Source organism: Atractosteus spatula, chromosome 6 (genome assembly GCF_055471065.1).
Source record: "Atractosteus spatula isolate fAtrSpa1 chromosome 6, fAtrSpa1.hap1, whole genome shotgun sequence".
Classification (NCBI taxonomy): Eukaryota; Metazoa; Chordata; class Actinopteri; order Semionotiformes; family Lepisosteidae; genus Atractosteus; species Atractosteus spatula.
In genome coordinates this window covers 26804838-26832763 of record NC_142711.1, presented here as the reverse complement: position 1 = coordinate 26832763, position 27926 = coordinate 26804838, and the positions used below count along the sequence as shown (strand labels likewise).

The 27926-nt window shown below is 37.0% G+C and overlaps 1 protein-coding gene and 2 non-coding genes across 3 annotated transcripts; all 3 read right to left on the bottom strand.

Moving 5' to 3' along the window:
* Positions 1-1988: 1988 nt before the first annotated feature.
* Positions 1989-25430, bottom strand: gars1 (glycyl-tRNA synthetase 1). Its single transcript, XM_088918291.1, has 17 exons — positions 25146-25430; positions 23364-23465; positions 19970-20072; positions 18608-18749; positions 17482-17570; positions 16735-16811; positions 13773-13918; positions 12176-12325; positions 10648-10810; positions 10358-10522; positions 9854-9961; positions 8262-8407; positions 7261-7346; positions 5654-5763; positions 5409-5502; positions 4522-4712; positions 1989-3152 (listed from the first exon to the last, which is right to left on the bottom strand). The coding sequence occupies exons 1-17, from the start codon at positions 25392-25394 to the stop codon at positions 3027-3029; spliced, it is 2247 nt and encodes a 748-aa protein (XP_088774417.1). The 5' UTR covers positions 25395-25430; the 3' UTR covers positions 1989-3026.
* LOC148832723 (small nucleolar RNA SNORA84) lies at positions 18006-18139 on the bottom strand. The gene has a single exon (XR_016091286.1). It is a non-coding gene; the product is annotated as a small nucleolar RNA SNORA84 (small nucleolar RNA).
* On the bottom strand, positions 20911-21047 carry LOC148832722 (small nucleolar RNA SNORA84). Its single transcript, XR_016091285.1, has one exon. It is a non-coding gene; the product is annotated as a small nucleolar RNA SNORA84 (small nucleolar RNA).
* Positions 25431-27926: the final 2496 nt, after the last annotated feature.

Sequence of the window (27926 nt, the reverse complement as noted above, 5' to 3'; positions counted from 1 at the left end):
TTCTTATGATTTCAGAGAACTTCTGTGAACTTTAAGCAAATATTCAACCATAAAAACTAAGGAGTTTTACAAAGCAATTGAGGGATAGAGGTTTTAAAAAGCACAGAACAGGAGATGAAATTAAAGATATCAAAGTATTGGAAAATACCTGTATGCAGAGTCAGTTTAGAGTCAATCATCAAGAAATGCAACTGAGCAGTTGGGGTAAGGAGGAAGCTGGTGAAGCAGGCCATTGTGATGTCAGTAAAAACTGAGTTCAATGGCTGAGGTTGGAGAAAATGTTCATCAGTTAACAATACCCCTGTCACAAAAGCAGTCTGTGTGGCAGAGAAGAAAACCCATGTCACATCTCACTCAGAGTTTGCAATAAAGCATTTAAGTAATCCTGAAAAAATATGGTAAGCATTTGTTCTGGTCAGATGAGAACAAGCCAATAGAACAAGTGTAACTTTTTGGTTGAAACGCCAAGTGTTATGTTGGACACAGACACAACACTGCACTTCTCCCAGGCAAAACCATCCTTACAGTCATGCATAGGAGATGTCTCTCCTCATCTGTGACTGGAAAGTTTATTACAATTAAAATAAAAATGCATGGAGCAAAGTACAGGCAATACTAGAAGAAAACCTGTTTCTGTCTTCCAAAGCCTTAAAAACTGGGGTGAAAAATCAGCTTTCAGTGGGATAAGAATTCCAAGTAGTTTGCCAGAGCTGCCATACACTGGAGTTTCTTAAGAACAAGTAAGTGAATGAGTGGCCCAAAGTCTTGACTTGAATCCCCTTGACTTGAAAACTGCTGTCTATAAGCAATTTTTTAAGCTTCTCACACAACTTCAGAGACTTGAGGAAATCTGCCTAAAGAAAAAAGAAAAAATCACACCAAGTTGGTAGACTCTAGAAGATTTGCTGTTGTGTTTATCTGATTTCAGTTTTCTATTTGGGCATTTTTTTAAATTCACTTTCAGCACTAATTACGGGATTGTAATTAGTATCAACCTTTGTATTAATCAGTGGGTTTTGGAACACCCCGCATTCGGGTGTTTTGGCTGAAATCTAAGCAGATGGATCACTGCAGAATGGAAAAAAAAGTTTTAAAGCTGTTAGAAAATGGATGGATGGTTGCTAGGACTCCACTGGCAGACCTACATTACCAGCACTTATTGTCTAGATAATACGCATGATGTCATTTGCTGTATGTACAGCCCTTAACAGTTAATGCAGGAGAACTGGAGCAGCCCCAAAAAGCCAATCATGTTCAGGGTTTTGTTTCTAGGATTTCATATTTAAACTCAAGACAGCATCAACAAACCTCCATTGTCAAATATGTAGTAAGCTAAAAGTGATCGTAAAAAAATGTTTTTGTCACCTACTATATATTAATACATAATTTCATGCAATGACCAACTGTGGCAACTCTTGAGTCTTAGTTGAGGTGTCCTACTTCAATAATGCTTTAAAGCTTACTATCACCAATATTTTAAAAAAGTATTTAAAATTGTATTTTAAAAATACCATTACATGCATTCATACATTTTAGTCCATACTATAAGATTTGAAGTTAAACTTAACTTGAAGATTGCATCATATACTGATAGAAACCTGTATGTATTGTATTGACAGTCTTTAAAGTATGAATTAAGTTTTTAAGGATAGGTACATTAACAAAATCAAATGGTAGTCATTTGAAAAAAAACCCCCCAAAACTCCCACCTTCAAAAATGTGAAGCTGCAGCAACTCCCACTTGTTTTTAATATTTCTTTCACTTTTTCAATTAATCAGTGGATGGTGTAAAATTCTACCAAAACAAACAGATCTTAGCTCTATATCTCCTGAGAGATCACCAAGAAAGTGAGGAATTTAATTTGGGAAGTTGGTTTGCAGCTGAAAGGTTCGTTCTCCCAGTTACACAGGTTCCAATTCTGGTGAATATCAGGGTGATTTTATAAAAAAAGAAGTGATCTAAGGATAAATAATTACACAAACAAATGTTTATTTAGAGGAACTCGTACAAGGTTTATTAGACAATACATTACACTTTGCTTTTGGCGTTACCCTTAAGGTACGTCTGCCATCCCAATAACTCCTTGATATTTGGCAAGTCTGACTGGCATTAAGCCCCAGGTAGGACGGCAGTGTACTGCCCAAAACCAAAAGCAAGTGAAGGCTGAGGGAAAAACTAAACACCAAGCAAAGAGTGACCGTTTGAGTTAAATGTTAAAAATTACTTTAATAGTATTCATTGGATGTTATTATTACATGGGTAGTACACTCTCCACTGACATGATGAAGGTGTCATAAACATGCTTGTTTTATGTGACAGATTCAAGTGAGGTCTCTACCTGAACCACTGCGTTGCTTGATATATGATCTCAATTAAAAGATGTCCAAGTGCAACTTTTTTCCCCAAGAGATATTAAGTTACATCTCTATAACTCTTTTTTTTATGTTTGCCCATTCAGATAACTACAGTAGGTTACCCATAGAACCGGACACAAACTCTGATCACTTCACCCAATTAGAAAAATAGCAGCTTCAATTAAATTGCTGGGCTTTTAGATCTCTCTGAATGTGAATTTATTATTCATCTAAATTGTTGTAAATTGACGAAAACTGGATCATTGTTTTTTGCAATTCCACCAGACCAGTAGGACTCTTTAAACCCTTTCTTTTTTGTAGATCAACAGCCATTCATTAACAACAAGCCAGGCTTTGGCATTAAACATTTTGTGCTGATTCTAAGTCCTTTGTAGGTTCATAGGTACTTTAACCCATAACTAAATATCCTACTAGTCTTTGGACATAATGTATTTATAGCCAGCAAGCAGGCAATTTGTCATTTGTTTTAAAGCATTGTATTTATATACCAATGATTTTATTATATAATAATTCTGAAGGCAGCAGTGAAACAAGGAGGGCTTCAATGGGTGTAACATTGTAATTTTGCAAATTACAGTTCAGATAAAATGTTTCCTATCAACATTTAACAGTATAAATGTTTGTTCCTTTTTGTATGTGGTAGCCGGCAATTACTCCTCTGTAGCTTCCCTTTTGCTTGTCTCCTGTCCCTCAAAGATGGGGTACTTGCTCTCTGTTTCTGCCCATGTGGTGGAACCATTAGCCAAATCGCGCACAATTGTAGGCAACTCTGAAACCTGTGGAGCAAAAACAGATTTTGAGAACTGTATCTCTCTAAAAAAGATCCCCTTTTCCTTTTTCTACTGACCTTAAGGCTATAAAATGACTCGTATATTGATAACAGTCAAAACATGTTCTTTGGTTTTAGTTTAACCTGCATTTAATCTGAAATGTCAAATCACAAGCATGTAAGAAACCTTACATCAGAGATAATGACGTTTACTGATCCAACCCATTTGGGTTGCTATTAGTAGCCACCAAATTGACCTTAAATTTACTTCAAGATCTCATCCAGTCATTTTCTTTGAAAAACTTAAGAAATCAGCTTCAACAATGTAACAAATTAGCTTATTTAAGAATTGCACAACCTTATTGTAACTAAATATCTCATATTCTCAGTACATATCAGTTATTATAAACATTTAAATCTCAAAAGTAGTCTCTTCAAGCTCAAAGTTTCCCCATTTTATAGTTGTAGTTTATGTTTCTTTTGGCATTTGAGCTTAGCTTAAAACAGTTTCCAAAATAACACAAATTAGACAGGGAAGACTTTTTGCAAAAAATAAAGAATTTCACAAAATGTGAAAAATAATTTTATGGTTGAGGTAATAATCAGGTTTAATGGCATTAGGAGTAATAAAAACACACTTTTATTATTTTCAATTCTGAAAAAAACATTTAAAAAATAAATTATGCAAGTATCAGAATATCATGAACTTTATGAATTTCATTTTATAGAAATGACTAGCAGATAAACTTTCAAATCTGAACTATTTGTGTTCATTGTGTCTTCCACCAGCTGTCTGATCAGCAAAGAAAGATAATGAAGAATTTGAGTAGGGAGTTGTATCTGTATGCAGGCTGCAAGGGAACAAGCTGAGGTAAATTCCATGCAGGTAAATAAAAAAACAAAACATTTTGGCTGCTTTTTTCATTTGTACTTTTCAATGTGGAATTAATCTCTACTTGTTCAAATGAAAAATTGATGTGTTTTTTAATAATTTAAGGGGCACTAAATCATTATATTTTACATCACTAACACTGCTGTTACAGTTTGTAATTCTAAATATAGGATCAATTTCTGAGTGTAATATAACCTTTGAAGCCATTCTGCAAGCTGTAAGCAGTTTCTCTTTCTAATCTTCTTTTAAGTATCTGTATAGTTAAAATGCATGTGAAAGCTACTATTAATCACTGACAAAAATTTAAGATGTTAAAACAACATTTCCACATTAAAAGAATTTTAATGTGTTCTTAAAAGTGCTATTACTGTGCTTCTAGGTAATCCATTTCTGATGTACAATGGCCTAATCTGGAGAGCTCTAGAGATGTTATTAACCCACTGACTGAGCCTAGCCTCATTTACAACATAAAATGTGCACTTACCTCAGCTCTGATCTGGCGCATGGAATCACGGTCTCTCAGAGTAGCTGTATGAGGAGTCTTGTTGACAGTGTCAAAGTCAATGGTAATGCCAAAAGCTACACCAATTTCATCTGTCCTGGCATATCGCCTCCCAATGGACCCAGAAGAATCGTCGATCTTGTGGGAGACGCCATTTCTAGTCAGGGCTTCAGCTGTGAGAACATTTTAAAGGTGATGCTCCAGAACTGTTGCCAATAAAAATGATCCTAAATATTTTAAAACACCATAACTTCTGAAACAGACTACCAGATCAAAAAGACCCTCAAGGTGAACTTTTCTCAAATTCTTACCTCAAACGCCTACAGGATGTAAAGGTTATGAGTGTGTCGTGGTTCAGCTAAAACTTCAACTAGTCAGCTAGACAACAACATTTTGCTCCTTATTAAGAACAAATCCATAATCAGTGGAACAGTCTGTGGAATTTGATGGTTACCTTCTGGTTATGACTGATTGGAAAATTTTAAATATAAAAGATGCTTGAAAAAACATGGCATTTATGAAGAAATATGACAGGAACACTCGACAGAAACATCCCTCAGTGTCAAGACAAGTCAAACTCTTTGCCTTGTCTGCTTCCCAACACAGCAGCCTCACCATCGTAGACTAATGATACTGTAGCAGCTGAATCAGCAGCCTTGCAGGCAGAGGGCTAAGGAGACATTATTTTAAGCAAAAGTTGAGGGATTATAAACTATATTTGAAATTTACAACAGCTTCTTGCATTTCCAATTCTGGTGTATAAAATAATACAAATTCTGTGTGTCCCAACTGAACCTGTTTTTCTCTGGCTAAAATAAAATTGGTCAACTATTCTGTCTGAAATATTAGAGAATGTACTCTGTACTTACAAAGCTCTCGGACAAAAGGCACAAATTCCTGATTCTGACTCAAAGGAAGGACGGAACATTTGTATGGAGCTACTGTGGCAGGAAAGCTGAAATACTGAAAAGGAGAAAAAAAAGGTAAATAAGATATCGTTCAGGCAGGCTGGGACATGAAACTTTAAGATAGCCTGATACAATGGTTGGGTTTCTACCAAAATGAGAATGCAAAATTGCTGATACAAGCTGGATTAGAATTTACAAATACATACCGTTCTCTGTTCATCACCTTCTCGGACATGGAATGTGTGTTCGAAAATAGAGTACATTATCCGCCCAATTCCAAAGGAAGGCTCAATAACATTGGGAACGATGTCTTCCACTACAGGAAAGAGCAGTAGTAAGAACGATTAGAGATAGAATAAAATAATCAGAATACAACCAAAAATCACTGCCTTCTTCTATCTTATGTGAAATGACAGCTGATGCACACTAACTATGAAAAACAGGAGGACTGGAAACTGAAATGGTTTCTTCTAGTCAATTAATAAATCCTGGGTGAACTTCTCCAGCAGTCTGTTTATATTTTTTTAACTCACTTTTTTGCCAACAGTTAGAAACAACCCTTAATAGAAGAAAGATGGAAACATGCACATTAGGCTTATAGAGAGGGACTGGAAACCTCCCAGAAACTGTAAGGATTTTTTTTTTAACTGGGAAGCAGTATAGAGCAAATGTTAGGGTTCTGGACAACAGAAAGGCTGTGGGTTCAATTCCCAGATGAGATACACCAGTTGCACACTTGAGCAAGGTAGTTCAACTGCATTGTTCCAGAAAAACTAAAAATGTAAGTCAGCCAAATAAATGAATTAGAACTGCTGGTGTGTAGGCAAGGCAGCCTGGTGACTAGTATACAGAGAAAGATGAGCCATTACATTTGGAACAAACATTTGAATTACATTTCAACCAAAATTAACAAGCTGATGTCACAGGATGCTGTAAATTTCTAGATGCCCACACCAAGTGAGATTAAATTACAGAATAAAGATAACAAAATAATATTACAAAGATATTTTAGCCTTAGATTTGATCCAAGTATATAAAATCCTAAGGAGTCCAGATAGGTGCAACCTAGGGTACAGTTTCACTCTAAGTAGTGAAACAAGAGCAAGGAGTCCCAATTGGAAAACGTAGTGTAAGGTAAATTTATTTGGGACAGAGAATAGGAAACAGTTATAAACTCAAAGAGTTGTGGATATTCAGAACAGGCTCTGTGGCCAGGTCTCAAGGCCCAAACTCTGACTTCTTTTAAGAAATTGCTGGACAAAATTATAGATTCACCTACAATAGCTACTTAATGAGAAATATCAGGCAAATACCATGTTCTTAAGGCAAAACAAGCTCTGAAACGCTAGGGCAATACTTTGGATAATTTAATCCAAACTTTATAGGTATAATACCACTATCAACTGCCACAATTCAAAAAGGAAGAATCTCAATGCTTAATCTTTTTTTTTCTTCAGGTTGGTATGCACCCTGTAACACGTAATGCCAGAGTATCCTCATGCTGACAAGCCTTGGTTAAAGGAGAACTTTGGCACACCTGCCAATCACAAACAACCTATGTAATATCCAACAGCAGCCTTTTTCTTTCTCTTCCTACTACACAAATGAAAAGCCATTATTTAGTACAGGGTTTAATTTCTAATGTAATCTTTTTTAGTAGTAACACCCATGTCCTCTACATAATTTCTCTACATAAATTCCTCCCAGTATTCTTATTATTCTTATTAAAGGCATTCTGAGCACACTATAGCATACTAAAGGTTTTTATTCTGTACCTACATTTATAATCTGCTCTATGAGAGTGTTCTCTTACCATGGAGGGTCTTCTGGAATCTCTTCACACTGACCATGTCTTTGGTCAGTTTAAAGGTCTTCCCTTCAGTTTCAACAGTGAACTCACTATGAGGGAATGAACAGTTTTTAGATCATTGGTTCAAGTAAAGCCATTTAAAAAAAGAGAAGGTAGAGCCAACACTCCCACAATATACAGTTCTTTACTCCAATACATGCAGGTCTACTGTTGCAGAAAAGGCAAACAAGTCAGTAGAATTTATTGAATAATAATGCACAGCTAAGAGCAACATTGCTCAAACTGGAAAAATTTGGGATGAAAACACAGAATGATAAAATGCTAGAATATTTGGTCAAAATGAAAAAAGTCAAACATGTTGATCTTCAATTATAGACAATGGTACAACAAAAAATGATTAGAAGGACTTATAATTAAGATTGACAAAGAATTAGTTTCATGTGATTCACTTCTTTACAGATAGGCTGCAGTACAGTGAAACCAATGTATTCTGCTGCGCTTTTCCCCAGCATGATGTTTGTACCGCTCTAGAGCTACATTTCTCAATGTGAATACAACACTAGAAAAAATGTGAACATTTTAATTGAACTTTAATATCTTTCTCAAAAGATATCAATGTCTCGAACTGATCAACATGTCCAATACATCTGATAACTATAAGTTGAGCATCTATAACGTAGAAAATTAAGTCAAAGCATCAAAATGCGAAGCAGCAAAAACTAGCACTGCAGTCTCACAGCTCTTGGATCCTAGGCAAGTTTGGGGCTTAGGGCCTAGGGCTAACATACCTGAATATTCACACATACAGGGGCATCAAGCTACAATCTAAAGGACAGAACCTCAAATTAAATTAAGATTAAGGTAAATTGTAATGTACTGATCTTTCTACTTTTACATATTGTCTTTATCAGTCACTACCTCTAGCTATCTTTCAGGATTCTGGACCACATTTGTATTGCAAAGGTCTTGAGTACAATTTAAGATTTAATGAAAGGCAGGCCTACCCATTCTCATTGAGGAGTTTTTCCTGCTCTGTGATGTAACATTCATCGCAGATTGCAAGGTAGTCCATTGCCAGCTTGGCATCCCTTTTGTATGCTTTTCCAATTGCTCCCTTGTTTGGCTCAAACTGGACAACATTTACAGTTTTGTGTGATGTAGTTAAGGAATTAAAATCAAGACCAAACAATGCAGTGTAAGCAGCGACCGAAGTAATGCTTTTGAAATAAGTGTCCTCTGTAACATTAGACTGAAAATGCATGAAGAAAACAAACAGTCATGTTATCTGCAACCACTGTCTGAAACAGTACGTTTCAGAACCATAGATACACATGGCCTTTTTTCCCCCCTCTTCATCACTGGATAGATATTTACAAGGTGCTTTTTTCACTTATACAGGAATATACATAAGTGCAAATTTATTAAAAGATTTTGTGTGTACAGGAATTAATCAGTGAGGAATAATGTAATTAGCTTGAGATACGTTCCCAACAAACAGTTCTCGCAGGGGTATATACATTTAATGAATACACAACCCATAAAAAACAATAAATAGAAACAGATGGCATCACCAACTCCTTTCAAACAGTGGTTTCATAGAAACCCAAAAAGTAATTAGCAGCTTCAGATTAAATTTTCCTTCCACACACTGCTCTTGCATTTGGTGAGTGAGCAAACCTTTATCCGCCTGGTTAAACCTGGTTGGATCAGCAACGTACTGTGTTATAATAAGAACTCAATTTAAACTTTGGGGCATAGTAATTTAGAATCTAAATCAAATGTAAAAGCACTGTGCACAAGAAGAAGAATGTTTAAAGTTAGATTTTGCATTGTATCTTCACAATATGTTTTTTCATTTCCAGACAAAAATAAATCCATTAACCACCTGTGTTGCTAGCTTTTGACACCGGTGGGACATATAATGGGAATCGCCTTAATTTATTGCTTTATTTGCGAGGACCAAAAAATCTAATAGTACCAAATCCAGTTCATTCTTTATCAAGTATCACTAGTGTGTGTGCACCCATGTTTAAAGGTAAAACCACTGTAAATGACAATCTTGGAAAATTGACCTGTAAATGTGTTCAGGCAAAAAATTCACTGTAAACAGTGGCACTCAATGTTTTTAACTAATAAGTTATTTTCCCACAAATACAGGGAATTATAAACCAGCACAGCATAAAACTAATGTACTTCACTTCATAATGCTCCTTCTTTTGGGCACAAACTGATGGGGATTTCATATTTCACGATTTTATATCAATCTTCAAACTTATTTCCAAAAATTGGAAATAAGTTTTTTGTACAAACAAGTTTCTTGAACTAGAGACATAAATAATTCCCATACTAAAATAATAAACTAATAACTGATGTGCTAGGGAAGATTTTTTTAATCACCAAGCCCAGTGTAATTATCAATCATAATATCATATTTTTTACTTACAATAAAAGACAAAGCAGGTATTATACCATCTGAATCCTATGATTCAGGTCCTTGTCTGTTAGCTTTTAAAGTCTTTTAAAGCATCTAGAATTACAACTACTGTACATTCTACAAGTCCGCTCGTGTAACACTGAAGAAAACACAGAAGGATATGGGTTCCTTGAGAGGCTTTTCTGCTACAAGAGGAACCTTGGTAGCCCTGGCATGGCAAAGCAAGTCATAGCAGGATCGGTCGGCACAGCCCACAATCTCGATCCACCCCTGCAAGGAAGATCAGTCAGAAACAATCATGAGTTTTCCATCCTGCTGCAGTCAACTGAACAGATTCCAAATTCTAACACGTGCTGGGAAACGTTGTAAAGACATCTTCTATCGTGCCTCCTACAATAATAAGTCTTCTTGCATGCTGAAAAGAGTGGAAATGAAACACAACTTTTTGGCTGTGGAGCTACCTTAGGGTGCCACCGTTTCTTTTCCTCTCTTTTCAGCATGGAATAGACATTTACTTGTTCCTTAACAGCCTACGCATTCTGACACAGCTACCTACTTGAACTTCTTGCATGGGTGAGATTTGCAAATTTCAAGGTAACAAACTGTAATGGCGATACTGTTCATATTCTTGAGGAAGTTTGAAAACAATTCAGTAAATCCACCTACATAAGATGTTTTCGTCTCTGCGTCCCAGCAATCACAGGCGTAGTGAGCCATCTCGTTGTCCATGTGCTGACGGAAGCGAAGCTTGTCCTTGGAAATACCCACTTTGGTCAGGTACAAGTAGATCCTCCCAATAAAATAGCCCAGGACAGAGTTATTGATCACACCCTGCAACAGAGAGTCAGAAGTGATATACAAAACATATCCATACCTTAATATGGAAAACATGAAGAATAATAGCATCAAGCAAAGTCACACCCTGTTCACATTACTAGGAAATCACAGCTCCTTACCTGCTCAACTGCATCTCCCAGTTTCATCATCTGTGCAGACTGACCACTGGTCTGAGCCTTGGAGGAGTACAGCATGATCTCTAAGTTGGCCACGTTCTGGAATTTGGGATGGTTTTTATCATTAGGATCCACAAAGTGCTCTATTTCTGCCATGGTGAACTCTCTGCATAAAAAACAGGACTATGCGTTAGTCTTTCCTTTCACAATCAAGCATTTATTATAACATTGCTTTTATCTTACTTTCCATCTATTATGAACTGTAACTAAATCTCAATGACTTTATTCTAAATCCACATCCACTTTGCCCGTATCAGGCTGACCCTGGCTTCTGCTCTGTGGGGTGAGCTAGTACTGGTGTGGCAGGCGTCTGCTCCACCCACCTGTCACTCAGCATCGATTCCCATGGACTAGTTGACAGGAGACCTGTATCACCTGGAGCCAATTACCATTTCATCTCTTTCTGGCAATTAAGAGGGTGTTTAAGGGCAGCTCAAACTCTAATAAGGGCTCTGATATAGATTTTGGACTTCCAAGTCACAAGCTTGTTCCCTTCGTGTTTTGAAGACTCCCAAGTGTTTTTCCTGGCTTGACCCTTGCTTGTTTCCTTACCCACAATTCCTAGGTCTCCGTCCTGCTTCGTTAACGCACCCTCTATAAGGCCCAGATCACGCAACTGAGCCTGATCTTCTCTAGCACCAAGATCTAACACCTGTTTTGGATTTATCCTTTTGGATTTTTCTCCAGTGCTTTCATTATTTAACCTCATCGGTGTGTCGGCAGCTTTGTGAGTGCTACGTAGCTACATGGCTACGTGGCTGCCTGGCCGTGCAGCTGTGTCACTGCCCTCATGCGATATCTGCTTTGAACCCCTGCCTGCTACACCACCATCCTGTCTGTATCTCTCTACCTTTGCTTGCACTGCGGCCTCTAAAAGCGCACTGCCTGCAGTTCCCCTGGGTCTCATCCGTCTCTCACCCAGAAAGTGGGTTCATCTTAAGACTCCCGATCCCCTGTTAGTCCCACTGAGCAATGAGATCATTACAACCAGAGTACAATATTGAATTACTATACTGTACTATGCTGAATAACTATACTGTTAGAAATCAGATAAAAAGTAGCATTCAACGCAAGTGTTATAAATGAATAGTGGCAGGCAGACCACTTATCTATGCCATGTTAACTTTAATGGTTATGATACATTAATTGAAGTATTCAACAGCAATCCCACTGAAGACCTAGCCTTATCACACTACAACAACCTTTCCCCTAATACTGCTTGTAACCCTTGTCCTTAACGTAACATCCACCCTAACTTTAACCTAAAACAAATTTAACCCAAGCATTACCTTAACCCTATATATTCCACTTATTAATATTAACACGTATTCACAGGATACAAGAAGCTCTACATCTGTCAAAAATATGCTCCATTTACATTTTAAATGTATGTTTTTAAGGCATGGGGCAAATACTCTGACATTCAGATACAATTGATTTTTGTATTAAAAATACAAAAAAACACTTTTACCTGACTCTGATGAGGCCGGAGCGTGGAGAGATCTCATTCCTGAATGAATTTCCTATCTGGGCAGCAGCAAAGGGCAGTTTTCCCTGGTTGAACTCCAGCAGGCGCTTGAAGTTCAGGAAGATTCCCTGAGCAGTTTCAGGCCTCAAATAGCTACATACATTGAAATGCACAAGAAAGCAGAATGACTTACTTTAGTCTTTTTGCAGCAGAGCATAATTCATTTGTACTGTGTAAATATTTCAGATTTAACATTTACACATTTCTGAAATGAATTAAATGCAATTTTATATGAAGAATCACAAACATGCAAAAGGAACAATAGTTTAGGTGCAGGCAGGAGACAGCACTGGAACAATTTCCCTATAAACAAGTAATGTTCAAGCAACCACACTGTTGTGACAGTGGGGACCACTGATTTTAAGCAAGGTTAGCAATGTTTAAATCCCATCTTGATTGCCCTACTCCGAAGGTTTGGAACAATGGGATATGTTTATCTTTATTTATGTAGCTATCCTTAAGCAATGAGGTAAATAAGCAAGAAGGAAGATAGTTAATCAAACTTATAATAATTTACTGTGGTTTAACAAAGTTATAAAATCAGTCATATTAAAACAAATGTTCAACAGTGACAGGACCATTACTAGCGAGGTTATGAAGACAGCTTCCATAGGAATAGACCACAGCATATATACAGGAACAGGCAGGAAACAGAACAATGAGATATGAGCAAGAAAGTAGGACAGGCAAAAGGAATATCAGCATTCATCATCCTCCTCTTCATCCAAATCAGGTACTGACAGAGAGCACTCTCTAGAAATTAAACTTCAAACCAGATTCTGTCCAAATAATCTGAATGCTGAAGGAGTACTAGACTCCGAGATTCATTACAGAAGAGAACGTGCAGTCTTATTTATTAGGAGATTCTGATTTTTTATACTGTGGAATCTTCTAACTAAAAATGTTATCTCCAATGTTAGCATTACACTGTTCCCATTCATAGTAAGCATCTGTTTAGAGACGGAGAATAAGTCCTGGTTAGAATATCTTTTGTTGATTAGGACAGAGATTCTCTCAGCAATGGCTTATCTCTCCCATGGCCTGTTAAGGTGTCTGGTGTATTAACACTGTAAGGATAGAATTCTTGCAAATCTACAGAAGGTAGGACTGAATGTCACTGAATTGGAAATATCCATGCATAATGTAACTGTTGTTTACATGTAACCAGTGTATGTTGTATTACATGAGTGCACATTCTTGTCTAAATTTAAGGAGAGTAAAAACAAGTGCCATTTCATGCTCAGCAATCCCTGACTGTAGGGGGAGCAGTTTATGATCTTCAGTATTGCAAGCTGGTCTCAGAACCTGATTTTGTTATTGATTCATAACCTCCTTATTTCACACCCCTGATTTGTAGTGATGCTAATGAATTTCAAATTTTGTAAAAAGCCTAGAGTAAATACTGGATGAGAATAGCTAAAAAGAGGGAGAAACATTTTGTTTAATACAGGATATGAAAAACAGAACAGAATTAAAAGTACAATATCGCAGACTAAAAAAAAAGAAGCAGTGATAGGTGGCACAGTGGTCGTTTTCCTACCCTGGCATGTTTCCACCCGGTCCAATGGATGTCTGGAACATCAGGTTAAAGGAGATAGGTGGCGTCAGATCATTTCCTGTGACTGGAGATTTGACATTGTATTTCACAAAGAGGTTTGCCAACTCTTCTTGGGTGTAATTATCCAACTAAAACAGAAAAGAAAAATATAATTAAATCAAAAATAGATTTCACTAAAGATACTTAAGACTTCACTTGTACTAAAAAAAAATAAAACAAAAGAACTATGAGAGAAGCATACTCATAAACAACATTTTATTTTATGACAGGATCATAAAATAACACCTGGGCTACAGAAGTGGTAAGAAAAATGAAAGCATCACACTCATTTTTTTATCTTATATAGTATTGTACTGTGCACTATCAACATGTTGCAAAACTGTGCCAAGGCCACAGTAGGAAATATCCTCTGGATTATAAATGATGCCACCACAGACTTATAGCATTGTTAGTCTATTTACTGTAAACACACACAGGTAAACAAATACATGCAAGACATTTTGCTGCTTTGTTTCTGTTGGGAACAAGGTTTGTAGAATCACAATAGGTACCAAAATGGCACCAGTGGAAAAAAAAAACACGATTTGTATTTAATCAGCGATGAGCTGATTAACCAAAAAGGTTAAAGATGATCATCTCTCCCATATTAAATTGTCAGCCATTGTCTGATGTGGCTTTCTACTGAAGTATTACAAAGGTGAAAGGAATAATCTTTGGAGTTTTTACCATTTTTGTACCGGCTGGGAAACAACCAAGATCCCTGTCCAGTCGTGAACTGTTGCATGTTCATGGAGAAAAACTGATCTAAAAATGTAAATTATCTGAGGCTGATAATGTCTCAAAAACTCTACATCATCCCAAAGAAGGCTCAACAGACAAAGCGTTGCGTTTCCTTTCTTCTCTTTTCAGCATGGAATAAGCCTTTACTTGTTGCTTCATAAAGCATAAGCAAGAGTTCTTAAGCCAACTTTCAGCAAAGTACCATGTACTCATTAGGAACAAGCAGAAGTTCAGTCTATGCTGTAATTAGAAAGAAGAAAACATTTGATCTGTGAGAGTCTTATTTTAACCTCTACATTTTCCTTTACAGCTTACACACTGAGGCAGCTCCCTATTCAAACCCACTCATTTGTTCCTCAGAGGATTCTGGGAAGATTTAGGCAAAAGAGCTTTATATACACATTTCCCCACTCTAAAAATTCAGACCATGAAGTTAAAAAAGGGTGTTTTGTCTCTTAAACATCATATAGAAAATAATATATCCTTATACATCTTAAAGGGGCTTCCCAAGGTGGCTAGGCTGGTAAAAAGGCGAGCTCTATGATCGCAGGTTCAAGCCTGGGCCCTGTCATTAGCCAGCTGTGACTGGCTTTCTCTACGCACAACTGCCTGAAAACTGCCAACAGGAGGCTGGGATTAATCAACCAGGGTTTTCTCAGCTCTCAGTGGCACAGCAACCTCCTGTAGCCTTGCAAGTGCTTGTAGGCATGTGGTGCTGTCAGAGAGGGATGTACCATCTCCTCCAAGAAGAGCAGAAACCTTCAATATGGGCCAGTGTAGCCAGGAAAATACTGAAAGACAAGTGGCCTGAGGTGTAGTACTCTTCCTCATTATCCCTCGTGTGTGGCCACAGGGTTTGTAGCTGCAAGACGAGTCTTGTAAATCTCACATTTGACACCAAATCGGATGGGTATAATACAAATAATTGGTTATTTTCAATTCATTAAAAAATAAATATTTTCATCACAACAGAAGGACAGATAAAAAATTATATAATCACACAACATTTTAAAGCACACTATTATATTGATTGTGAATACCCTGAACTAACAGCTAGCCCAAATTTCCCAATGGATATCTACTTCCCAAACTACAAAAATACATTCTTGAAAAGCACATCTCTCACCACTAGTTAGTGCTATCACCACAATATTCTTTTCTGTGTGGGCAGGGTTTAAACATCAAGATAAATGTTCAATATTGAAAAGTGTAGGTATAGATTCTGAAATTAAAAGGATTGATGTGACAAAATGTGAGTTTGACTTTCACATGTCACTGAAGTGAACAGACTGAAAAACTATTAAATTAAAAATGACAACTACTAAACACACTTTAAATATATATTCAAAGCTCATGCAATAATATTTAAGCAAGGTGTCAGTGGTTTCATCTGTACTATTGTACTTTAAGATGCTACAAAAGTCAAGATGCAAGTAGTAGGGAAAACAAACTTTGCTGTCCAATGGCTACATTTTTTCCTCCATGTATGAAAGATTAAATATTAATTGTTTTAAAATAAGTTTCTAAAGGCTGACTTTGAATACTTTCACTTGTAATTCCCTAGTGAAATGTATTTGTGAGTAAACAGTTATTTTAACAGTACCAAAAGGTTTTGACCACAAGTACTGATTAAAGACATTTTTAAGTAAATATTAAATACTATTTTATCCATAGAGATTTACATTTGCATCATTTACATAGCGGGGTATTATTTGGGTGAAGGGTAAAAAAGCACTGTCTCTCCGGGATCTAAACCCACAACCTTCCAGTTAAGAGGCCAGAACCCTGACCACTGTTACTATTGGGATAAAACATTGTTCATGAACAGAGGCAAAAAATACAGGGAAGATCTTTGCTTGACTTAACGAGAACATAAGAGTAAGTAAGGGTGAATAACACTACAAAAGAATGAGGTGTAGCACTATTTTGCATTCCAACACCAAATTTAACAACTGATTAAAAAAATATATATCCTCCATCATACTGACTTGAGTGGCAGTAGTCTTCTTCCACAAAAAAAAAAAGGAAAATTGAATATTCTGAAATCAGTGAATTCAGTCAGTTCAATCTCAGGCAATGTTAGACCAATCATCTAATAAACAAGAGTTTGTGAACTTGTTGCCTCTTTTTGTTAGCAGTATTCTACAAGTCTAAAAACACAAACCTGAGTCACGACATTTTCCATTTCTGCTTTCGTCTCAGCAGCACACTTCTTGTCAGACATAAGTTTCTGAAGGTGAGCTGCAATTAAAATGGAATATCAAAGCATTTCTAGAAATATGCGGCATACTGACATTCAACATAGGGCTGAAAAACACTGCAAACCAGAAGGAGGCAAACCAGGGCCTACTTGTCATATCATCTCAGGCTAAGAAGTCCAATCAGCTGTGTATTCCAGGAAGTAATACTGTAGTAACTGTAGGGACCTGGCACTTGAGGACCAGGGTTGCTTTAAATTATATTTAATGAATGATCTACATAATATAATTAAATGCCATTCAATACAAAGTTAATTATTCTGGATGCCCACACTAGGTATTGAGTTTATAAATTAGGTGGGATTTCCTGTGGCTCTTAGCTAGGCCATCAGAGGCTTGGTTATTCATGCAATCAAAACATGGACGCAATCCAAGTACTGAACCAACTCCCTGATCAGGTGTGTGGGTGGTGCTGTCTTTCAAACAGCCCTTTGTTTTTTCTGAAGATCCACCAGCACTTCACATATAAAAGCCAGGATATCAACAGAGAAGGAGGTAGTGGAGGGAGGTCTCATTGAAACATGAAAGAAGTTAACTGGCCAGTATTTTCCATAAATGTATTGGATTTTTGTTACAAATTATATATTGAAACACATCTGACGAAACTAAATTACTTCAGAATACACAAGAGCAAAAGCCATTTATTTTGATACCTTTTAAAAGGTGGTCTGCACGGAAACACTCCCCATTCTTGACATCTTTCACCATGTAGTCGGCAAACTTATCTACGTGGCCAGATGTCCTGGAATATAAACAAGCAAACACTTAAAACCAAAGAGGATGTAATGCACCTGTTTCTGTTGAGTATCTCAGATATGACCTGAAGAACATTAACGATAACCACAGGCATATAGATTTTCAAGATCTTGAGCCAGAACGTAAATTTCACAGAAAGAAATCACATTAACGAAAGCATTTAAATTGTATGTTATTTCTTAAAAAATTACGATTAACATGAAACTAAAAATCCAACACATTCAGTACATTTCTCTGTTAATTTTCCCATTCGTAGACATAATTTAAAAAGAGGAAAGGCTTTTGTAAATGCACTATACAATATGACTAGTGAACTGCTTTGTTCCCAACTATTTAGATTTTTTGGCACAAATTAAACAATAAACCAGCAACTGGCATCACATAGACAATATTTTTAAAAAAACTTTATAAAAGGAAAATCATTTGTCCCTGCAACCGGGCTATGGAGGCTGCAATTAACACAGACTCCATGCAAGAAATCGCAGAGTTCATATTTGCCCATTTAAAACAACCTGCAGAACTGCATAGAAAAACAGCCTCCAGGAACCACAGGGCAGGTTCTTACTGCTAGACAGATTAACTTAAATACACAATACACAATCAAATACAAATATACTTTTTATATTGTGCTGTCACACCATAACTTAATTTTATTCAAGCTGTTTTGTATTCTTAAATTCAAAATGATTTCAAAGAAACTGAACGTGAATAGGAAGAGGAAAATGTGCTGTGGTAGTTGGTTGAGTGGGGCTGTTAGGAACTTTTTTTTGTAAAAACTCTACGAGAGTCTGAGCTTTTGATTCACATACCGTAGAAGTGAATCTGTGAACGAGCTTATTTAAAAGAACAAACAGCTCAGCAGTAAATTTAAAACTAAGTGTTTCTGGAGTACAGACCTGTTGTTTTTCAATTTGCTTTTCTTGAGAATGCATTGGCATTGCAGATCTGTACAAATATTATTCTCATTATAACACACAAAATGAAGATAACATCTGCTTAAAGAAAGAAAGACAGGGCACTTACTTGAGAACTGGCTCCGGTGTCAACATTGTACAGTCAATTTCAAGAATCTGTTCTTCCTGAATAAAGTGCTGCCTCCAGATCTGAAGAATGTTGTTCTTCAGAGCACAGCCAACTGGGCCAAAGTCATACAGTCCACTTACACCTGAAAAACACGAGGACAGGATTGCAATGGTCTGTGAGACAGTGAATGGAATAACAATGCCAGTACTAAAAAAAATATCTCCAAGCCCTTCTGGTTTTAATCATTAGTTTTAAACAAGATCTGGTAATGGTTCCTTCTGTTGCAAATACAGAAATGTTCCAATAGGAAGACTGTGAAAATAATTTTATAAAAACTCTTGATGTAGTAATAATGTAGTAATAAACAATAATGTTTATATATAGATAAAAGTTTGTATTTCTTATATGCATGATGTAACCAATTAAACAATGGGTAAAAAATAGATTTAAAGAAAAATAAATCGCAAAGAAACCTTTGAAGCTAAACAAAAGCCTCTAACAGTCTTTTGAAAGTTTTTAAATAGACATAAACAAATTTCATTTAAAAGCATGACAACTAAGGGGTAACCAATTTAAGGTTTTACAGTAATGTTAATAACCAACAATGACTCAGCCATATATACCCATACAATACCTATATGCTCAGTGCAATATATAGGGTTCTTTAAATATCTTGTTTGTGTATATTTGGTATATTTTCTGCCCCCATGCCAATCTGTGCAGTACATAGTTTGCACTATTTAACACTTTATAATAATTCCAGAACATACACTTGTCTCACTGGTTATGCGTCACAACATTATGTATCAACAGTTACCAACCCTAGTCCTGGGGGAGCCTGCCGTCTCATAATTTTTGTTCCAGGTGCTTAGTCTCCTGCTAATTAATTTCAAGTTTCCACCTGAGGTAAGCTTTTAAGTTTGCTTTCAGGGCTTAAAAAAAACATAGAGGTTTGCAATTTTTAACACTGCTTCAAAACATTTCACCCAACATACCTATTCAAGGTGTGCTAGCTGAAATCTAACAAATTGGAAATAAAGTGAACTGTGTCAGCATTTGATATATTGTCATTCCCACCTGTCTGTTCATCATAAACTAATCACCTATTAAGAGCCACTGTGAAAGAAATAAGAAATAAGGGAACAAAGGTTAAGGCAAGTTGGGAGACAACAGTAAATATGGACAGTATTTTTTAAACCAAGGAGTGCAGAAACAGGTAAACATACTCATTTTGAATGTACAAATTAAAAAAATAAAGACATTCCTTGATCTCTCGTGATATTTATTGACAAGTATTCTAAAGGAAACTATATTGGTTCAGATCTACTTGGAGATTTAATTCTATAGTCAATATATTCTTACCTCCATAAATAGCAAAGGCCTGGTCATAAAAGAATCTCCTTTTAAGAGTATCCTCCATTTTGGGTCTGTCAACAATGTCATCCTTGGGCTGGAGGGCCAGTTCCTGTACATGACACCAAAATAACCAATTCAATGTTAAATATGCATCCTAGTAGTGGAACGATTCCTGAAAAATCTGTTGAGAGAAAAATGCATCACTTTTTTCTCCCTTAGTTATAGATTAATCCTCCTTTTCATAACAGATATGGAAAATTAACTTCCAGTTAGTTGCACCCAAAATGAGCTACTGGTTTATTGGTATGAACTGGTGTAGCAAACAACTTAAAAGTTAAGTTCTACTAGTGATGCACTGTAACGATGTCTCTTTAAAAATGATGCTGTAATTAGCTGGTCTCTACTAGGTTTTGAAACATTCTGAACTGGAGAGTACTGGTTATTAGTCAAACGTTTTGTACTGGAATTACAGCTAGGGTGATCAGTCCTTAGCTTATCACTACCACTTAGCTATACGACATATACAAAAGTCAGGGCCAAGCTAGCACTGTGGTAGGCTTCAGAAAAAAAATCAGTTTGCCACTGGTGGGGGTCTTAATGAATCATACAATGCTACTGTTTCTTCTGAGTCTGACAGGGAGCACTTTGCTGTTGGGATTGCCATATTTCAGACAGGATATAAAAGACAGCACAACACTTTAGAAAAAAATGTAACTTGTCTGTATTCTCTAAATATAAATTAGGGATGAAATCTGTATCCTGCCACACCCACTTCGTTAAAGTTCATACAACGGTTGGGCTTGTATCAGTTTCATCCCAGAGTTGGTTCTACCAACACATTTCCGTTATAGAAATGTGGTATTTTACTGAGAGGTCTTTTCAAATTATAATAAAACGACAAATATAAAACACAAGACACAAAAAACCTTCCTATTAAGGAAGTGTCAATTTGTATCTGTAACCGGGCTATGGAGTCTTCTTAGCACAAGCACAGACCCCATGCATGAAACTACAGAATTAATTTTTGCCCTTTTCCATAACCTGAAGTACTGCACTAGGTTGCAGCTCCCAGGAACCACAGGGCAGGAAACACAACTCCACATGAAATGCTTGTTAATTTACATAAACAGTTCCAGAATGTATATGAAAATAAACAACAAAGCAAGTATAAGGCATAGAAAGAAGCACAAATACTGGAGAAAGACATACAAACACAAAATGACATAACATATCAATTAAGCATAGTTTGCACATCCTCCTTTGCACTATATACAAAGCAAAAAAAGGCTATGTTCCAGTGTAAGCTTGATCTTACACTGAAAATATGAGAGAAATCTAACCTTTCAGTGAGGTAAAATTATTCAAAGAAAAAAAATCCTTATTTTCTTCACAAAGGGTGCCAATAATTCTGGAGGGCACTGTATGGATCTAGGGTAGCAACAACCCAAAGTATAAGACTTGACTGAGGACTAAGAGCAAACAACATATTAACTGAGAGAAAAATAAAAGACAAGAGAACACACCACCGCTTATTTTTCCTACAGAATATTAGACTGTAGCCTGTGAACTGTAAAACTGGTTTGGCATATCAAAAAGAGAAAAACAGCCGATGGGCATTTTCATTATTGCTGACGCCCATGAAAATTAGTGCTGCTTTAGGGTCCACTCCTTCCCATCCTCAGAAAGAACTGTTCATTGAAGACATCTGCCAAAGAATCCTTAGATTTAGAGAAATTAGGACAAGTCTGAAAAGGTTGGAGAGGAAAAAAAAAGCCAAACTATATGATGCACGTGAATGCCTTTGAAAAGATCATAAAAACGATATGGGTATAGGTGGGCTGAAGTGTTGCTTTCGATTCTGATGAGGCTAAAAACCACACCAAATTATACCACTGGCCTTACATTTCACAAGCTGGACATTAATAGCATTAACACTGACAGTGGCATGGGTGTGGGACCCAGGGCTCAAAGCAAAACTAAGGCTTATATAGATACAGAATGAGCAAATGTGCCCCCATGTATATGAGAGCCCAGCTTGGAGGGACAATACTGCTGGAAGAAATGCAGAGTGATTGAAGTGTAGAAATCTGCAGCATCTGAACTTAACCAAAAGTGGTTCCCAAAACACCTCTATGGTGCAAAATCACTGTGGAATATTGTCACCTTACTGTATGTATTAAGGTTAGAGTAGAAGTGACATACAATGTGAGTAATGCCTTGCAGTTAAGAAAACAATGATGCAGTCACCCTAGTTTAGTGGCCGGAATTAGTTAATACTTTAACAAGGGTAACTGACTAGGCTATTGGGAGAATAACACACAGACTGTTGTAGGAATGGTAGTGCAACATATAATGAGATTAGTATAGCAACTGGGTATAAATTTAACAAACGTAACTGACCCTCAATCAAGACGGCTGGGTTGCAATATGATGGCACAAAATTTTGTGGATGTGGCAAGATAAAACATTACCAATACCGATACTGTACCAAGTTCTGCAATTTAGGTATAAAAGCAAATTACAGTAGGCAGGAATGTTGTGGGCAAACTGGTGGGATCTAGGCCTTTAAAGGGCAGATCAGAATGAACTGTTAAGTTTTACTGATTTACCTGAAGATAGCATCAACAAATGAGCTATCCAAGAGGGGAAGAATCACATTCTTAATGTTCAGGGATTATGGAAATAAATGGATACTTGCGCGAAAGGTGTGGAATTAACATTATAAAGACAATGTCTTGTAGGTTAATCGAGGGGAATGAAGTTTTATGCTAACTAAGCCAGTACAAGTACATTTTTTTAACTTTGAGTTGTTTCGCAAATTATGCATTTTCCCTAAAACAGCTTTGCCACAATTGCCCTTGTGGTTGTAAAAGTTTGTTTTACTGCTGGACAGAAAAAGGGATATAAAACTCACCCAAAAGGGGAACTTCCTTACATGGATTCAACATCAGTGATGTATATAAAAACTTTTACAGTACAGTACAGTTCCTGCTACAGTCATGGGAGTTTTCTGAGGCAAATCCCTCCTGCATGCTTGTAAATAAAGCCTATCTGCATATGACTTCTGTGATCTCTGGAGTAGCAATTTATTTTTCCACTACAGCAATAAGAGATAGGAAAACAGGGATTAACTCAGATATTAGTGGTAATAAGTTCTTTTTTGGCATTCATCCACTGCGAATGTATTAATGTGTTTTATTTTCTTGGCAATAAAAACCAGTATCTACTGTGCTAATACTGGAACCTTGCAATAAACTCAAACACTCCCCTTAAAAACTATAAAACCAGTCAGGACTTTGAGACTAAAAAAACCCCACCAAAACAGTGGTGCAGAAAGACACACCTGTGCCAACTGCATGACAAACAACTGCCCTTAGCATATGAAGGCAGAAATCTGTACCTTAGCCTCCAGTATCCTCTTACGGGCCTTCAACTCTGCCACGGCTTTGCTAATGTCCACATCAGGGGCATTCTCACTCTTCAGTCTGCGCACCAAGTCACCCTGGGAAGACAACATAAACAACATCCCAACCTTTAAAAAGGATACATTTGGTGAAACTACATAGACATTGTAAAAAGTTTGAGGAACTGCCATAATTTAAAAAAAAGGATCTAAAATTACTCCAGTTTAGTTTCAGTGCAGATTTACAATGGTGGGGTTTTACAGTGTTCTGTTTCTCAGAGTAAAGCATTCGGTGCAACCAACACTTTTGTTCTGATGTAATTATTCTAGTAGTATTAGTTAGAGCGTCAAAATAATTAGATTGCTTTTAAATAATGCAATGAAATCGATCATATTTTCAATATTTTTTCCAATGATCAATGCATTTTAAATACATTTTGTTTTCATTTTAAAAGCATTGTTAGGATCTCAAGTTGGATCACCAATGACTAAGGACTAATGATATTCCTGTCTACTCGCTTAGTTATAGAGCATAATAAATAGGCACCAAGTCAGTGGGGACTTCATTTGCATAGGTGTAAAGTCGATTTCACATTACAACTGCTATTTTTTATCGCGCAGAAACAGTAAATACGGTATTACAGAGGAAGAGACCGCACCTCCAAAAAGCAGAAATGGTGATTTAAACGTTCAAAGAAAACATTTTTTTTTTGGTTTCTTTAAGTATTCAAAGCATTTATGTCATGCGCGATATTCATTCCCATCCGAGAAAATGTTAATGTTTTATAATTGTGATATTGACAAAAGCCGACCGCAATTACACCGTGATATGTTCTTCGATAATGCAAGACACTTTTCTTAACGGGACCCTTAGTGGCGACAAAAAAAATAAGTACCAAAACTGATAAAGCTGATCAAATTGGCACTTTTTGCACACTAGAAAGATCTTTTTAAAGATTTCCTTTCAACAATGGGACAAAAAACTGAACTACGCCGCTGTACGTACTACAGGGCCACAAAGAAAGATTTAATCCTGCCATGAACAACTATAAAAAGATAGGAATCGCCAACATATTCACTCCTCCCCTCTGACTTCGTGATGCTGATGGAGGCTTAAACGTGGCACTGTAGAGCCTCTGCATTGCTGATTAGACTATTTGAGCGCAACATACAGTGTGTATTACCTGTACACACTTGACTCTTACACAGGTGCGCCAATTTAATAACGCGGGCACACCAGCAATCCAAAACTGCGAAATAAAGGGGTTTCCAATAATACTTAACATGCATAACTAAACTGCAATTTCAAGTATAACAAAAAAATCACTGCAGAACATCTGAAAGAAAGTCAGGGAATCAGGATCTGGTATGTCGCTGAACTGATCTTTTAAAATAATAATGCAAAATGAGATGGTTCAGATCTTTAAGCCATGCTAACGTGTACTGCATGTCCTTATATACGTTTTACATGCCCTTCGTCTTGGGTTGTACTGATTGCTGATTTTAAAGAACATCGAGATTACTGACTCAATCAGGAAACTGATGCTTTTATTGTCCACATTAAAGATTCACCTGACAATCCATCGAGGTCAGATGTCAAAGTAACATTAATATCTGACGCTCCACATATATATATATATTTTAATCAACATGTCCAGGAGTTGTGATCTCTCGTTTAAAACTTAATTTGGCAGTATAGTTAATAGGCCATAACAGCATCAATTATGACAAATAATACCAGCCCGAATACCGGAACTTAACCGTTCCTTATTGTCTCACCTGCTCTTTCACTGCCTGTCTCAGAGGAGCCAGCACCTCTTCGATATTGCCGTCCATACTTCTCCCTCTTGCAAGCTGTTGCCAAAGGCTTTTCTTGTTTTTCTTCAACAAGCAGGCCGACAAAGAGAAGAGCCTGTCTTCGCGCGGACGGTGGAGCTGATGCGGCGCTGACAGTGCCCTGGGTGCTACAAAGAGAGCAGCAGTCTCGATGCAGGACCTCAGCAGGGCGGGTGCAGCTCTCAAACGCATGGACCGAAAAGACCGGTAGTAGTGAAGAAGGGACAGAATGATGAAATCTCAGGAAACAAGTAAACACAGGGCCTACACATGATCAGCACTTTCGCTGCAGCGCTGCTGCTATTTCCACTAGGAAAAGATTAGCTCTAGCAGATTCGACGAAAAAAGAGGACGCACATTTAATCTTACGTGAATGGCTATATATAACCTAAAACTCATTTCATGATCGAAAAAGGTTGGAAAAGGTTTTATTTCTATCACAATAAATGTTAACATTAACGACCTGTTCTAGTTTGAAGCAGCAATTAAAGCCAAAATCATCACAATTAAGAGAAGTACACAAACAAATTTGAATTTATCTGGTGCCCTAGAATCTGATTTAGAAATGTAATATTTTAATTTGCATTTATATCCAATATTGATAAGTTATATCTGTTCTCGAATCATTTTTTTTTCTATTTACATCCCTTTTAGTATATTTTTGAGAATATAATGGTTGATCTTTTTTTTAATTTTGGTATATTTTTAAGGTTCTCTCATACAAACCCCCAGATGAAGTCTGTATTTTTGCATATGATTTAAAACTAAGGTGGTTTTTCAGCTTAACATTGTAAATAACTGCCAATGTTCTTATTTCTATAGATACTTATATTCAATTGAATACTGGATGTGAAACCACATGAGATCTTTTGTAATGGAAATAACTTGACACTTTCTTGGGTTATAAAAGAGGCAGTCAAGAAGAATACTCAGTCCAATATAAAAATCAAATAGTGTAAATAATTCTTTACTCCAAAAAAAATCTTTTGATTTCTTTGAGAGTTGCCAGTGGGAATGGGGTAATTTCTGGGAAATGTCACTGTAAAACATCTGAGCTATTTTCTTTGCTCAGTGAATTATTTTCTTTATCTCAACCAACGTCACACTTCCCTTCTCTTACTTTCAAACAGAAGTAAGCAAAACAAAATAAATCCTACATCACATTTTAGGAATCTAAGGTATTTCATTTTCTACAACACAGCTTACAAGTAACAACTTCCTCATTCTAGAAAATAAAAAAAAATGCTTCTTGGATAAGAGTTGCATTCCACCTTGTTCACATTTTCTCTCCAAAACCACAGACCTCTTACTGCCATTCTGGCAACCAGCTTGTCTCAGCTCTGTCCAGTATACACAATGTGACTCGTGCACTTTTCCATGTGGCTGCATCATTACTGAAGGCAATAGTCATAGGAGGAGTGGGGCTTGATTAATGTAGTTGTATCTGTACTTGGCATGCCTTCTTCTGCTTCAGCAAGGCACTGTTATTCACAGTTTTTAATAGTGCTGGTCTGATCTGTCATTGGTGCTAATAATAATAATAATAATTGCTTACACTTTTCTAGACACTCCACAGGTAATGGGGACTCTGTACCATACTGCACCAGAACGCTCACCACACATCAGCTATCAGTGGGGAGGAGAACAGAGTAATGAAGCCAATTCATAGATGGGGATTATTAGGAGGCCATGATTGGTAAGGGCCAATGTTAAATTTGGCCAGGACACCAGGGTTACGTCCCAACTCTTTTCGAGAAACACCCTGGGATTTTTAATGACCACAGAGATTCAGGACCTCGGTTTCACATCTCATCCAAAGGACAGCGCCCATCACTATACTGGAGCATTAGGACCCACATAGACCACAGGGTGAGCACCCGCTGCTGGCTCCACTTACACCTCTTCCAGCAGCAATCTTTGTTTTTCCCAGAAGGTCTCCCATTCAGGTACTGACCAGTCTCACACCTGCTTAACTTCAGTGGGATACCAGTTGTGAGTTGCAGGGTGATTATGGCTGCTGGCAAATGATGGGGTACTGAGTATTTTATAAAAAAGCTTTGACTCTCTGGACTTCTTTTGAAAATTAAAGAAAAAAATTACAATTTTCTGGTGGTATCATTTTGGCGTTACAGTTAAGGGCTAACTGGAAGAGTTCATTACTAGTGCAATGACAGGCTGCAAGAAACCTACAACTGTAAAGATGGAATCAGATTGAAGTTTTCACTTAAAGTTATTTCCAACCCCTCTGCCTGATGTGTTATGTAGTGAGGCTGAGGGTGCGTAATGGCTGCTTCTCATTACCCAGGAGGCCACTGCACATTACTGGTGGATGAAGTTAGTTTGCCTCATTATGTTAAGTGAGTCACTTTTTTTAAAGAAAGCAATATATATATATTTCTTTGCAAAATTATTTAAACCCTTCCTATGGTGTCCCATTTTGTGAAAATATGAAATAATTCAAATACATTTTTAAACAATCTTTTTGAAAAAAACCTGAATGCTCAAACTGAAAACATTTGCCAGCAGCCATATCACCCTGCAACTCACAACTGGCAATCTGCTAACGCTAATCAGGTGTAAGCCTGGTCAGTACCTGGATGGGAGACCTCCTCAGAAAAAGGTTGCTGCTGGAAGAAATGTTAGAAGGGCCAGTAGCTGGCACTCACCCTGTGGTCTGTGTGGATCCTAATGCCTCAGTATAGTGATGGGGGCACTATACTATAA

Coding starts and splice junctions, on each gene's coding strand:
- gars1 (XM_088918291.1), bottom strand. CDS start 25,394: ATGCGTTTGAGAGCTGCACCCGCCCTGCTGAGGTCCTGCATCGAGACT. Junction 13,919..16,734: donor TGGAAAATGTCGTGACTCAG/GTTTGTGTTTTT, acceptor TTTCTGTTTTAG/TTGGATAATTACACCCAAGA. Junction 8,408..9,853: donor AAAAGCCTCTCAAGGAACCC/ATATCCTTCTGT, acceptor ACTACATCACAC/AAAACTGTAAATGTTGTCCA.